The sequence below is a fragment of the Felis catus genome, chromosome X (assembly GCF_018350175.1).
Source record: "Felis catus isolate Fca126 chromosome X, F.catus_Fca126_mat1.0, whole genome shotgun sequence".
In the NCBI taxonomy this organism is placed as follows: Eukaryota; Metazoa; Chordata; class Mammalia; order Carnivora; family Felidae; genus Felis; species Felis catus.
In genome coordinates this window covers 114,577,862-114,592,379 of record NC_058386.1, presented here as the reverse complement: position 1 = coordinate 114,592,379, position 14,518 = coordinate 114,577,862, and the positions used below count along the sequence as shown (strand labels likewise).

General features: G+C 44.0%; 1 protein-coding gene across 15 annotated transcripts in view; it reads left to right on the top strand.

The window, feature by feature from the left end:
• ATP11C (ATPase phospholipid transporting 11C) overlaps positions 1-14,518 on the top strand; it is a 172,596-nt gene that overhangs the window by 103,208 nt on the left and 54,870 nt on the right. For 14 of the 15 annotated variants that reach the window (XM_023249320.2, XM_023249315.2, XM_019824382.3 and 11 more), the window contains 9 exons: positions 856-959; positions 2,885-2,935; positions 3,878-3,942; positions 4,284-4,365; positions 5,302-5,452; positions 6,515-6,712; positions 12,147-12,308; positions 12,919-13,070; positions 14,085-14,156. In XM_023249320.2, the coding sequence (XP_023105088.2) occupies positions 856-959; positions 2,885-2,935; positions 3,878-3,942; positions 4,284-4,365; positions 5,302-5,452; positions 6,515-6,712; positions 12,147-12,308; positions 12,919-13,070; positions 14,085-14,156 (1,037 nt within the window). The remainder of the gene's footprint in view (positions 1-855; positions 960-2,884; positions 2,936-3,877; positions 3,943-4,283; positions 4,366-5,301; positions 5,453-6,514; positions 6,713-12,146; positions 12,309-12,918; positions 13,071-14,084; positions 14,157-14,518) is intronic. The other variant, XM_023249318.2, reaches the window with a different exon arrangement.

Sequence of the window (14,518 nt, the reverse complement as noted above, 5' to 3'; positions counted from 1 at the left end):
TGGAGTTCTGGGTAAATCAAGTGCATAGTATACACTAGTAGAATATTCTGTCTGGCTAAAGCAAGACGCATCATATCCCTGCTCCTCGTATAAAATGTAGCTTCTTTGAACATTTTCTTTCTTTCTTTTTTAATGTTTATTTATTTTTGAGAGAGAGAGAGAGAGAGTGAGAGCCAGGGAGGGGCAGAGAGCGGGGCGGGGGCACAGAATCCGAAACAGGCTCCAGGCTCTGAGCTGTCAGCACACAGCCCGATGGCGGGGCTCGAACTCACGAACCGTGAGATCATGACCTGAGCTGAAGTCGGACGCTTCACCGACTGAGCCACCCAGGCACCCCTGAACGTTTTCAAGATCATTAATTATGCTATTTGTGTAATGTATCTATTAATGAATTTTTTCTTTCTATTGGCAAAACGTCAGCCTTCTTATGACCAAAAGGGTTATTGATGTTCAACTCATATGTATATATTTATATCACTGTACTCTATGGTGAGCAAAGTAATAGATCTCAGGTCTATAACTAGGAGAAAAAAAACAAACGGATTGCTTTTCTTCATTAGGTTTTCAGTTAAGGATATACGTGCTACCCATGGAATTCTCCCTGCTGTCACTATCAGGAAAAGCTTTTCGTCTTTATTATCTTTTAAATCCCTTTGCAGCAGGGTTATCTAATTGTTTGTAACGTATTTGGAGAATAATGCCATCAAATTTAGTTAGTGGGAAAGGTGCGTCAATATTTGTGTTATCCTGGCAAAGCCTCTTACGAAAACATCCCGTGTTCCTGGAATAAGGTGGGTATACGGTTCTGAAAAGAAGCCCTTGTTTGTTTGTGCTTTTTCTTCTGCTTTCATCTAGACACATTATGCAGTGCGTGATACCATTGCGCTATGTACAGCCGAATCCATTGATACCCTCCGAGCAGCAATTGAATGTGAACAGCCTCAACCTGACCTCTACAAGTAAGGATCACCTGGTTTCACTTTACAGCTGTCGGCCGACGCTGCTTCCCTTTGCTGCCGGTGTTGCAAAGAAAACACCCGCCCCTTAACCAGCCTGCCTTCATTTATGTTTTTATGAGCCTTTCTTTCCTTCTGGCCGGGAAATGAATCAAACGCTACCGGCCTAAGATACATCACTGTGGGCCCAGAGACCTTCCTTGGGATTTTTCTTTTATTTCTGGTACTTGTAAACATGACCATCTATCACATTTTAAGATTATGTTATCCCAGAAAGCTGATCTGTCAGATTCGTGCATTAATCAGAGTTAAGTAAAACAAAAACAGACCCCCGTTATGTGTCATTCAACATTACAGAGAGGAAGGGGACGTGGAGCCATGCGCTCTATCCATTTTCGTGACGATCATGATGAACTGAGTATTGCAGACAGGGCTGTTTCTTGTCCTCAGTAAACAGCTAAGTTGCATCGTTTCCTCTCTTTTACTCTGCTTAGGCCTTCTGGAGCAGAGTTGCTGATTAACAGTCATTGTCCTAATGGGGGGACCAAATGGTTGGATGTGGCTTAACGCCAATGCACAGTAGTGGAAAAACAAAGTATTCATCCTACTACAAGAACAGTGTCCTTCCCATCATTCCTTCTTTCTTCTTTCCCTTCTTCTGTATCCACCTTGATAGTAGGAACCGGGACCACAGAACAAACCAGCTGTTCCCTGCCTTCAAGGAGCTCACAGTTTGCAAGGCAGATAAAATATTGAAGCTAAGCGTACAGTACAGTGACGTAATAGAAGGGAGGAGAAGGTCCATGGAATCACAGGAAATGAAGTGACGACTTCTGCCTGTGTTAGAGAATAATACACATTTTTGCGTGTTTATATGGCAACTCCTAAATTTTTCACTTACCCTAAATAGGAAGGAGAGTTTTAGGGCAGGGAAGATTTCTCTAGACCAGATCGAATTCCTTTGCTGTGTGACTTCAGAATGCCTGCCCTGGTACCACCCTAGTGGTCACCATTTCCATCGTAATTGCCTGTTTACTTGTTTCTCTTTTGTGCAAGGAACACGTCCTTCTTATTAGTGTCTCTCCAGCACCCGCCACGGCACTGGCGCAAGTAACATGTGGCGAATGAATGAGCAGACCATCGTATTTTACATATTATAGAATAATAGTTCAGTGTTTCTGAAAAAAATTATAACGCCAGTTACCAAATACTCGTAACTCTCTCGTGAAGGAGAGTTCGGCCTTTTTACCCCATTGTTGAGAAACGCAGATTACCAGGCAGCCGTATTAAGTGATCAGATCGGGCTCAGTATTGGTCAGCCAGGAGACACAGGTTGGAAATTTCCAAGATGGTAACCAAGTGTTTGCTGTCTGAGACTAACGCAAGTGCTTCTCAAAAGGTGATCTTGGGCCAGCAGCGGCCGCACCTTGGGAACTTGTGGGAAGTGCAGATTCTCACCTGAATCATAAGCTTGGGGATGGGGCCCAGAAATCTACGGTTTAGTAAGCATTTCAGTGATTGTGATGTGTGCGCAAGGAAACAGCTCCCGAACTGATGGTTTTCAAAGTTGCACTTTAGCACCGGAAACCTTGCTTCACATAAATCTAAAATAGAGATCAATTATTTATATAACGTGTAAATGAGCAGAGGTGTCATGTGCATGCACAATGCCAAGTAGATTGTGAAAATCGATTTAGAATCTTGGTTTGCATTCTTCTAATCCGTAATACTATTTTTAAAATTAGATGACAGTGTTATACACCTTGTTGGTTCCACATAACTTTTTTATGGTTATATAATGGGTTTTTGTAGTTCATGCAGTCTTACCTCGTTTGTATTATTTGTATCTCGATCCCTTCCCGTTTTTGTGACGTATAGATTTTCATGTTGACATAGAAGATACATTTGCCATTATGTTCTTTTCGCAGGTTTGTTGGGCGGATCAATATCTATAGTAATAGTCTTGAGGCGGTCGCCAGGTTAGTTTGTTGTTCCTTTGATCGGTCCTTGTTGGGTGGTGGTGGGTATATTTCTCTTGAAACCCCATTAAAATAGCCAAATCCTTTTCTTTATAGAAAGGGACGTAAAGGTGACTAAAGCTGGATCAACTAGCCAGTGTCCCGGTAGTAGATCTTAAAGTAACGGGATTGGTAGGGTTGTGGTGGCGGGAGCTCTCCCAGTGTGTGTGGAAGGGGTGGTGTTGGAAGTGACCCTGAGGGCGTCCAAAATCTCAGAGCTCCAGGCACTTGGACTCAGCTCCCCAAATCTGTTCGGGGCTCTGTACGTTTTGTTCTTGGCCGTGCAGAACCGTGCTTAAGGGAGAGTAATTGAGGGATGAGGGGGACAGTTCAAAAGCTGAGAGAATTACCCGGACTGAAATAAAACGGAAGGCTAATCATTTATAATGAAGCAATCTATATAAAGAGGGAGGTTTTCTTCCCCCTTCTGTCCTCCACACCGCAACGTTCCCGCTTGGTCTTTATAGCCACGCCCACAAGGAATTTCCACGCCAGGTGCCCCGCGATGGCCCCAGAGGCGGGTTGGCTCTTTTATAAATATGTCCGTGTGTCTTTCCCACCTTGCCAGCTACTTTCCCGGTCTTTTCATTTGTCACCTTTTCCTTCTCCCTCTTGCTGTGTCTGCCTCCTCATCCCTTTCTCTCTCTCTCTGCGTCTCTCCACCTCTGTGTGTTGCTGGCTACATCTGTGCCGTGCTTCCGTCTGCGGGGGGCCGTCCCCTCGACGAGCTTCACACGGAAGGATCTTGCAGCTCATCCCGGGGAGGAATCATAAGACATAAGTGCAAAGACACACTCTCAACCCCTTGGAGATAGATGTGTGTTAGGGCCGATCACGTCCCCAGGGTTGATGCTGATGGGTGTATCGGGCTGTTTGGATAAGCTGTGTTCATTTTTCATTTAGGTCTTTGGGACCAGAAAATCTCTTGTTGAAAGGAGCTACCCTAAAAAACACCAAGAAGATATATGGTGAGCAATTTTTTAAGATCTGCTTATCAGAAATAATGCTTTGTCAAGCCCATGCCTAAATGGTGCCTGTTAAAAATGAAACGTTGCGGATAACTGCCACTCAACCTACGCCTGTTTTTAGGGGTTGGGAACTTATAAGATGGTAAACTAACTTGAAGTATGAGACATAAAGCGTGTAGAGTTAAAATTATATTATAAACGCTCTGTCAGCTGGTGACTAGACTAAGGCTTAGAATCCTTCCTTTTATAGATGGAAAAAAATTGATAGCTCCCACTTGGTGGGGAGTTGGTTGGCAGTCGCACTGGCAACCTAGTTTTCATTATATTCTTTTATTCCTTAGGAGTTGCTGTTTACACTGGGATGGAAACCAAAATGGCTTTGAACTACCAAGGGAAATCTCAGAAACGTTCAGCTGTTGAAAAGTTAGTGCACACCGCAATTTCTTTGTAGTGATTGAACTGTGAAAGAGATACTTCTCAGTAATTCCAAACACCAACCATAACAAAAAAACAACATCAATTATAATAGCAGCTACCATACCGAGCGTACTGACTTGTGCTCAGTGATTTGTATGTCTGATTGAGTCTAATCCTCTGAGCAGCTCTACGGAGCAATTCCTATCAGCCTGTCTGCTTTGCGGATGAAGAAATGGTCTCCGAGATGATAAGTGACTTACCTAAGCTCGTGTAGCTATTCAAGGGCAACGTTGAGTTGAAATATAGATGTATTCCGTTTTGCTGCTAGACAATTGGCTTGGGTTCCTCTACTGGCTGTACATGGGGAAGTTCAGCAACATAGAGAACGGTGTCCTGGCGACTACTGACGTGGTACTTGCTAGATCTTCAAGCCAGTTGCTACAGCATTGGACCTCACTGTGTCGTTGCCATGGATACCCAGTACATCAGTGGCACCCTCTCCATAGCTCTACTTCCAGATTAAAAGAATCCGTCCTCGGTTTGAGGATTTCACATTTGCTCCCCCACTCTCTACTGCCAACCCTTAGGATTTAGGGAAACGGAAACGACCTAGTCTTTCTATAAGGGTTGAGCAGGTGATGTGCATGCGTGTGTGTCTCCTATCGCTATTGGATCCTGATCATAGATGTGTTAAGCTAGTTAGCCACTGTATTTTGGGGGAGCAGTGGTGACCGACGAACAGGTCGGGGCTGGCCTTTCCACGTTACCACCTGGGAATAACGCTTCCACGGTGATAACCGAGGTTTGTACATACCGGCTTGTGCTATGGTTACACACTGCACACGGGAGGAGCTTTAGGAAACGGAACAGTTACACGTACATGTGGTTGATATCGTCAAGAACGCTGTGGTTTCTAAATCCATCATATCTTATTTTTTTCAGATCCATTAACGCCTTCCTGATTGTGTATTTATTCATCTTACTGGCCAAAGCTGCAGTGTGCACGACTCTAAAGTATGTTTGGCAAAGTACCCCATATAACGACGAACCTTGGTATAACCAAAAGACTCAGAAAGAGCGGGAGACTTTGAAGGTAACCTGTGTTATGCCGCAACTTTTAACTCTTGCTAGACATTTTAACCCTAGCACTTTCTGACCAGGCCTCCGTTTATTGAAATGTTGCTGAGATAATGATACCTTTTGTTAGCTTCTGAGTTTTCTCCTCGTCGTCTGGCAGCCCTAAGCTATTAGATATTGAAGAAGTTTTATAGTTTTTTTTTTTTAACTTTAGACATCTGTGCTTGTTTCTGGCCCTTTAGTTTAGAGTTTTACACAGCTGAACAAGAAATCCCTGGCTTGTGATAATGGTAGGAACATAATCGACACATACATAGAAACTTTGATCCTACATTCTTATTGGGGGGAGGGCAGAGAATTTAAGGAAGGGAAAAAACATGAAGTCAAAAGGTACATTTACTGAAAAATAATGATAAAATTGAGGGTGTTTTCAAATTTTGATTTAAGTTTATTGATTTATTTATTTTGAGAGAGAGAACGAGCATGGGAGGGGCAGAGAGAAGGGGAGAGAGAGGATCCCAAGCAGGCTCCACACTGTCAGCACAGAGAGCCCAACGTGGGGCTCGAACTCCCGAACCATGAGACCGTGACCTGAGCTGAAACCAAGAGTCAGACGCTTAACCGAGCGAGCCACCCAGGCGCCCCAAAATTGGGGGTATTCTTTTTTTTTTTTTTCTTTTTTTTCTTTTGGGACAGAGAGAGACAGAGCATGAACGGGGGAGGGGCAGAGAGAGAGGGAGGGAGACACAATCGGAAACAGGCTCCAGGCTCTGAATCATCAGCCCAGAGCCTGATGCGGGGCTCGAACTCACGGACCGTGAGATCGTGACCTGGCTGAAGTCGGACGCTTAACCGACTGCGCCACCCAGGCGCCCCCAAAAAATTGGGGGTATTCTTAAATGTTGATTTTACATGCTGTGATAAGAATTTTGGCCACTGACCTAGTATTGGAAGGAAGGTTTTTCTTTTATAGCAAGAGCAGTGCTTTCAGCATTGAAATAAAAAGAAAGCTGGTTGTCTCGTACTTGTCTGATGGAACCGTGTGTCTAATCAGCATGAACTATTTCCTTTGTTTTAGGTTTTGAAAATGTTCACTGACTTCCTGTCATTCATGGTTCTATTCAACTTCATCATTCCTGTCTCCATGTATGTCACAGTAGAAATGCAGAAATTCTTGGGCTCTTTCTTCATTTCATGGGATAAGGATTTCTATGATGAAGAAATTAATGAAGGAGCCCTGGTCAACACATCAGACCTTAATGAAGAACTTGGGCAGGTTAGAACGTGTTTGTACTTACAAGAAGTTAACATATTGAAAATATCTTTTCTTAGACCCTCGATCACCAATCACCAATGTACGTGACCCTTTCACATTTGGAAATGTGATTCAAATATTCCTTTATACGGGCATATCATGAAGGCAAGCACTGTTTTCATGGCTATAACGTTATTTTGTTGGCATTTTTGAGGAGTATCCCGGTTTATATGTTAAATTTGAATGTTAGAGAAATTTGCCTATCACTTCTCCTGGTGATGTGGTTAGAGTATGGGTTATTGCTTTGGAACAGACAGTAGTCCCCGGCTGTTGTCATTTGGGGATGGACTCTAGGGTAGTAAACAAAGCTATTTTGCAAATGCATTTCGTTCCGTAAACAGAATTGACCAGTGTTGTCCTGCTGACATTTGCTCGATGTGTTTCTGATCAGACGAATACATTCCTAGCAAGCAGGCTTGTTTATTCCAGTGCAAGAATTTAAATGGAGGCAAAATGTGAGGGCACGCACTCCTCAAAATGCTTTTTGCTTCATATACCAGTGCAGCCCAGGCCGTGGCCTCATTCGTTCTCCAAGCCGGTGCAGGCTAGCCGTCATTCTTCAAAGGATGACTTCTTAGGTGCTTCTCTTATCAATATTGAGAAAGTTTTTCCCTTTGTCTGAATTCACCGTGTGCCGTGTAATGATCTTCACAAGCTGTGGGAATTTTTTTGGCTTTCATTTCATTCTCATGATATTTAGAATGTCAAGGCTGCGGAAATGTCATTTCTATGACTGCGTGATGCAGATTCAGTGCGTGGAGCCACGCGGCTGGAACAGGGCCTCACTCTGGTTTTAAATGGTGCCGACTTACATCTGCACCTCAAAACTCTCTTCCTGAATTTAGTCCCCCCTCTGCCTCTGCCCTTTCTGTTCTTTATCCAGCCTCTGCCTAAACCCCAGGACGGTCTTAACAGCTACAGTCCCAAGGGTGAAAGGACACTCCAGATAACATCTTGTTGAGACCTGACTGCACGGCTCCAGAACCCCCAACTGTGGGACGTGCATCCCACAGAGATACTGAGTCACCAAGGAAAGAACCAGAAACGAATGAACAAATGCTTTTCCCTTAGATATTGTTCCCGAAAGACTCTTTTGAAGGTGACTTCAGCTGCCACGGCTGACCTTACTTAACCTTTTTAAACCAGAAGTTTTCATCCCGGGAACAGAGCTGTCTGAATAGAACTACTTTAGTCCCAATAAAAAGCATCACTCTTTGGCAGCATTGCATGCAAAAAAAAAAAATTGAGTTGTAAGCCACCTCTGGTGAACTTGCCTGGACAGGTGCTTTAGTTGAGCAGATCTGCCTATTCCAGATCCAGGACCTCGACCTGGGGATTAACCTCCCTAAGGATGAACGTGGCGACAGCCCCAGGGTACTGCAAACAGAACAGCCACCATTCCGCGTGTGACTCCCCGAGCGCGCCAGGGACAGGCAGGGTGTCCAGGCCAGGTCCGCCAAATGGGACTCTTCCTCTTTCTTTCAGATCTCCACCTCAGCAGATCCACATTGCCTGTGGGAATGTAATCTTGTTCCTATCATTCAGGCCGTAGTCACGCTGCAGAGAGTCAAGTAGAGCTTTGGGTAACGATCTGGTAAATTTGATCAGTGAAAAGAAACCACAGTTTTCATTTCGGCCACCATGTTGTTCCCCCACCCAAACCTGCCTTTCTCGGTGTGATGGTCCTTGAGTCAAATCACTAATAGCCAGATCGCTACTTCCATTTATACGGTGTAACAACAACTTGCCTTCATTGCCAGCCTAGCTGTGTGGAAACTACCTGAATGAAAATGCAAAGAAGTCTTGAAATCGTTTCCCAGGCCATTTAGCATTCAGTGGACCAGTACGCACAAAATTAAGTGTAACCCGTTTCCTCTTTGGTGAGTCATAATTTCAGATCCGTAGGACTTAATGTTACAAAAAAGCAGTGCCCGTTAGTTCCCATCGATACCATTGCAGACCCTTGCTTCACACTCTTTAAAAATGACCCACGTTGATGTTTTACAAATAGCCCCTTCAGGTCTTCCAGCTGTGCCGAATGGCGTGTCTGAGTAGACACTCTGATTCCGGAAATTCCGCCCAGTTGTTAGCTATTGAGCGTCCACTGCATATCAAGAATATGTTGCTGGTACTGAGGTGGCTATCACAGAGTAAACAAGGAACCCTGAAGTTGTTCGCCATCTAGTTAGGGAAACACACGTATCGTACTTAACTACAGCGATGTGATAAGTGATCAGAACAACAAGGCCTCCGGGATGATGGAAAGAGTCAGGTGCTGTGCGATTTGGGTCAGGTCAGCAGCAGCAACGATCAGCATCTTCATGACACCTTACAGTTTATAAGCATTTATTATCGTACTTTATTTTCCAGTCTTTTTTTGTTTTTTTTTTAATTTCATTTATTTTGAGAGAGCGAGCCCGAGCACAGGAGGGGCAGAGAGAGAGGGGGGGAGCGGATCCCAAGCAGGCTTTGCGCTGTGGGCGCAGAGCCCGACGCGGGGCTCGATCCCACAAAGCAGGAGATCGTGACCCGAGCTGAAATCAACAGTGGGACACTTGACCAACTGAGCCACCCAGCCGCCCCTATTTTCTTAAGTTTACAGGCTTGTGCAGCAGGCTGGGTTATTTAAGGTTAATATTTAAACCTCACAGGGATGAAGGGTTTTTTCCAGGGTCACGAGGTTCGTAGGTGGTGGAGCCATTAGGTTGAACGATAATGAAAATTTGTTTACCTACAAAATAGATGCTTCAACGTGTTCACGAACCTTTAGCTCAGGGCCTTTTCTACCCCAGAACAGCTGTCTCACTTCAGGCTTTGCATCCGTAAAATGGTGGGTTGGACTAGAAAGGAGGAGACTGTTGAAGTCGGGCAAGCAGTAGGCTCTCTGGCTCATGAAACGTGATAATACTTTTGGGGCGCCCGGGTGGCTCAATCGATTGAGCGTCCGACTTCGGCTCAGGTCATGATCTTGCGGTTCGCGGGTTCGAGCCCCGCGTCGGGCTCTGAGCTGACAGCCCGGAGCCTGGAGCCTGCTTCGGATTCTGTGGCTCCCTCTCTCTCTGCCCCTCCCCAACTTGTTCTCTCTCTCTCAAAAATAAATACATAAACATTAAAAAAACTAGATAATGAAATGTGAGAATATTAGTAACAGCTGATCCTGTCCTCCCCCCTTTTCCTGAGTATAGGGTACGTAATAAGTAGAGCAGTGGTTCTCAAAGCAGAATCCCTGGACCTGCAGCATCAGCATCACCTAGGAACTTACTAGAAATGCGCATTACCGGGGGCACCTGGGTGGCTCAGTGTGTTAAGCATCCAGACTTGATTTTGGCTCAGGCGATGATCTCACGGTTTGTGAGTTCGAGCCCCGCATAGGGCTTTGTGCTGGCGATACCGAACCTACTTGGGATTTTCTCTCCCTCCCTCCCTCCCTCCCTCTCTCTCCCTTTCTCTCAAAATAAAGAAATAAACTTAAAAAAAAAAAAAAAAAGAATTCATATTACCTAGCCTTGCCTCAGAACTGCTGAATCAGAAACCAGGGAATAGAGACCAACACTCCGAGTTTTAACAAGCCCTGTACGTGAGTGTGATAGGTGGTACTATTTGATAATTATTATATTAGGGTATCGTTTGTTGGCCTGTACCTGTGAGATTAATTGTATACAGATCCGTGCTGCACAAAATGTTATATTGTAGGGAAACAATTACATTCTCTCTATATATATTCTTTTAAGTTTATTTATTGATTTTGAGAGAGGGAGAAACAGAGCATACGAACAAGGAAGGGGCAGAGAGAGAGAATCCCAAGCAGGCTCTGCGCTGTCAGCCCAGAACCTGTTGTGGAGCTCAAACCCATGAACAGTGAGATGACCTGAGCCAAAGTCAGACACTTAACCAACTGAGCCACCCAGGTTCCCCTGCACTGCAGTTTGTTTGTTTTTTTTTAACATTTTCTGCACTATAGATTTTTCTAAAGGTTTTTTTTTTTTTTTTTTTTAAGTTTATTCATTCTGAGAGAAAGAGAGAGAGAGAGAGAGAGAGCAGGACAGGGGCAAAAAGAGAGGGAGACAGAGAATCCCAGGCAGGCTCCAAGCCATCAGCACAGAGCCCGATGTGGGGTTCGAACCCAGGAGCGGTGAGACCACAACCCGAGCCAAAGTCTGACGCTTAACTGCCTGAGCCACCCAGGCACCCCTGCACTATATATTTTTAAAACCACCACCTCTGACACTCTTAAAAGATTTCTAAATGGGTTAATGCCCATCCACGTGCAATCACCCAGGACAACCTTCAGGGGAATACGAAGGTAAATAATTCAGATCAGGAAAAAAGCCCCAAGGAATTTTCTTTTAACTGGAAAAATCTAGATGATACAGGAATAATACCACTTGGATTAATTTAAAGAGAGAATTCAAACTTGGCTGGCTAACAGAGCAAAAAAAAAAAAAGGAAGATTGGAATGCTATATTTGTGCCAGTGCTGCTGCCGTGAAAGGCTTTGAAAAATAATTAGAAAGCAACTACTGCTGAAGTTCGTCTCTTTCTCCCTTACATAATGAAAACCTTAATCTTGTGCTTACGCTTGGTCCTGTCAGCCCATCATTTTAACTATTTAAGCATCAATTGCCAAAAAGGAGGATAAAATTGTGGGTTTCCAAAAAGCCAGATGTTATAAATAGAAGAGATAAAAATTGAGATAAAATGCAAGTGCTCAAAACGGTTTATTTTGCCCGGAAAGTTTATTTCCTGGCTTATTTTTTTCCCCATTATTTATGAAAGTATGCTAATACTTTTTTTGCTTATATTCTGCTTTAACCTAGTATTATAAACTCCACTGTTTTTTTTTTTAACTTAGAAAATGTGTTCAGTAGTATCTAAAAATATTCGTGGTGTGTGGAAAGAAATTTCATTTATGCTTTTGAACATTATAGACTTACTATGTCTCCTCATTAACTCTTAACATTATGATTTTCCCTGACCGTCTATATTGTCTGACTCAATATGCATTGTATAACAGTGCATTTTACTTCAATCCAGTATATTCATAGTAAATTTTCCTTTTCAAGGAAAAGTTTTGTTACATCCCAATTAATTTAGGTTCCTCCCAAGTATTGTGTGTGCGCGTGCGTGTGTGTGTGTGTGTGTGTGTGTGTAATAAGTGGTCAGTATATTCTTATTTCTACCTTGGACATGTGATACTGTTTCAGTGTCTCTAAAAGTACTTATTCATTTCCCACTCTTTCCGTACTGCCGCTCTTGTAAATTACCTGACATTTGACCAGAAGTCTTACAAAATGTGCTTTGCTATGGGTATGAAAACAGGCCTGCCTGAGAGCTTCACTCAAAACTAATCCCACTGAAGAAGGTAAAACTGCCTATGTGTGTGTCCTTGTCTTTAGGTGGATTATATATTTACAGACAAGACTGGAACGCTCACGGAAAATAGCATGGAATTCATCGAGTGCTGCATAGACGGCCACAAGTATAAAGGCGTAGCTCCGGAGACTGATGGACTCTCTCAAACTGACGGGCCCTTAACGTATTTTGACAAAGCGGATAAGGTGGCGTTCTCTGCGTTGTCACTTTAGCGTGCAAAGTCAATCTAAGTGTTGTTTTGTTGTTTTGACTGCAACTTTCTTGTTTCACTAACGCTCCCGGAAGTTGCAAGCCAGGAGCATTTATAAACAGAATTGTGGAAAATGGCAGTTGGGGAGAAGTTTCCCTTGTCCGTCTGTCCGGGCAGAATCCTTTGTGCTGTGTCTTTAAAAATATGAGCTGCTCCAAGGCTAATGTCTCGTCAAATCGTTCAAGTCCCAGGAGCGTCGAGACATTAAATGAACCCAAGTCTCCCTGCACCTGAGCTGTTGCCAGATTGTGAATTCGATGGCGAATGAGCTCTTTGAGGCCATAAAGAATCCGCCGATTTAGCATTAGGTGGCACGGTGGTAGCCTGAAGGAGTTAACGCAGCCCCTGGGGTATTTTCCTTGAGAACCGGGGATGCTGTTAGGTACAAGGGAGGACAGCCAGCTCATTTGAGTATTAGAGATTTAGAGCTTTCAGTTTGCTGGAGGTGGTAACATTTTCTCACATCGGTACCTTTTCTCTGTTCACCGACTACCAAGTGATCCAAGGGAAGATCATAGAGTCGTTTTTCTGTTCCTGATCCACAGAACCGAGAAGAGCTCTTTCTGCGTGCCTTGTGTTTATGTCATACTGTAGAAGTTAAAACAAGTGATGCTGTGGATGGGCCTCCCGAATCAGCGGAATTGACGTATATGTCCTCTTCGCCAGATGAAATCGCTTTGGTGAAAGGAGCGAAAAAGTAAGCGTTTCTGTTACACTAGACCTAGACCAGTAAGTTCTAGAGATCGAGAGATCTGCTGCCCAGCACTGTACGTGTGGCTGACGACACAGTACTCCGCACTTCAGAATCTGTTAAGAGGGGAGGTCCGCTAAGTGTCGTGGACCACAGACAACACAACACCAGTGGGTCACAAGGCAATTTTGAGACATGTCAGATATGCCTCTTAGCCTGCTTGTGGCGATGATACTGCGGCTATTTTCGTGCGTTCGGACTTCTCAGGTTGCACGCATTAAGTACGTATTGTGCTTTGCGTATCGGTCAGACCTCCATAAAGCTGGTTTAAAAACCCCGAGATAAGTTGTAGAGAGATACATTAGCATTTTTGAAGACCAAAAAAAAAGAGTAAGCACTTCTTGTACTGCTCCGAAGAAAGCGAAATCACAGGAGGGCCGGAGTGGTTTTTCCTGTTTGCTTCAATCACCTTATCTTATAAATATTCTTTACCAAAAACCCGAACTGCTTTATCTGAACGTGTGTGAAAAATTCCCCAAACCTAGCCAATTAAGACCAGACAGGAAATAGCGATGCCTAGCTGTAACTTCCATGACTATTTATGCATGCCGGCCAGAAGTCCAAATGTTCATGTTATATTCTGCGAATTACGTAACAGTGGCCACTTTCTGTACCACACATGTTATTTCTGAAGTGTTCGCAGCAATTTTGACGTCACTCTGTAACTGACAGCCCCGTTTGACCCTTGAGGCCTGAGATCATTAAGTGGTTAAAAGGTCACCCGATGTGTTAGCTACAGGATTGGAATTACAAATTGCCTCTTCCTTTGGTTATAATTCATGACTGGGCTTTGACTTCCTCGGCGTTTTCATCTCAGCTGGTGCAGAGAAGTATGGTTATGGACTGAGATTTTTCACATGAAAGAGAAGAAAATACTAAACAAGTATGAGTAACCCCAGCGCAAGGGACAATTAATCGCTCTATAGAGGTACACAGAGGTCTCTTTGTGTGTTTTGACAGGTACGGGTTCACGTTTGTAGGAATTCGGAATGGCCATATGAGAGTAGAGAACCAAAGAAAAGAAATAGAAGTGTAAGTAGCCCTGCGTGTTCGATGTTTATCACTTCTTAACCCTACGGTCCCCCGTGCGACAAAGGAATCTTACTCGATGAAGGCATAAGATGCCGCTGTCCCAGCTTGGAGTTTTATGTAAGTGTAGTTGGAAAGAAGACATTTCTCATAGGATGCTAGAAACTGGGACTTGAGGTGGAAATTATCCCCATTTGGCTCACATATGGGTCCAGTAGCCTGAATGAGAGTCTGCCTGGACTTTGTTTCTGAAATTTAGATGCCAATTTTAGGCCTCCAACACATGCTGTAAGAAAAATCCATGAACACGTAGGAAACCTGCTTTCGGAACCCAGCCACTCTGGGGTGGCAGGCCAGCCAATCAT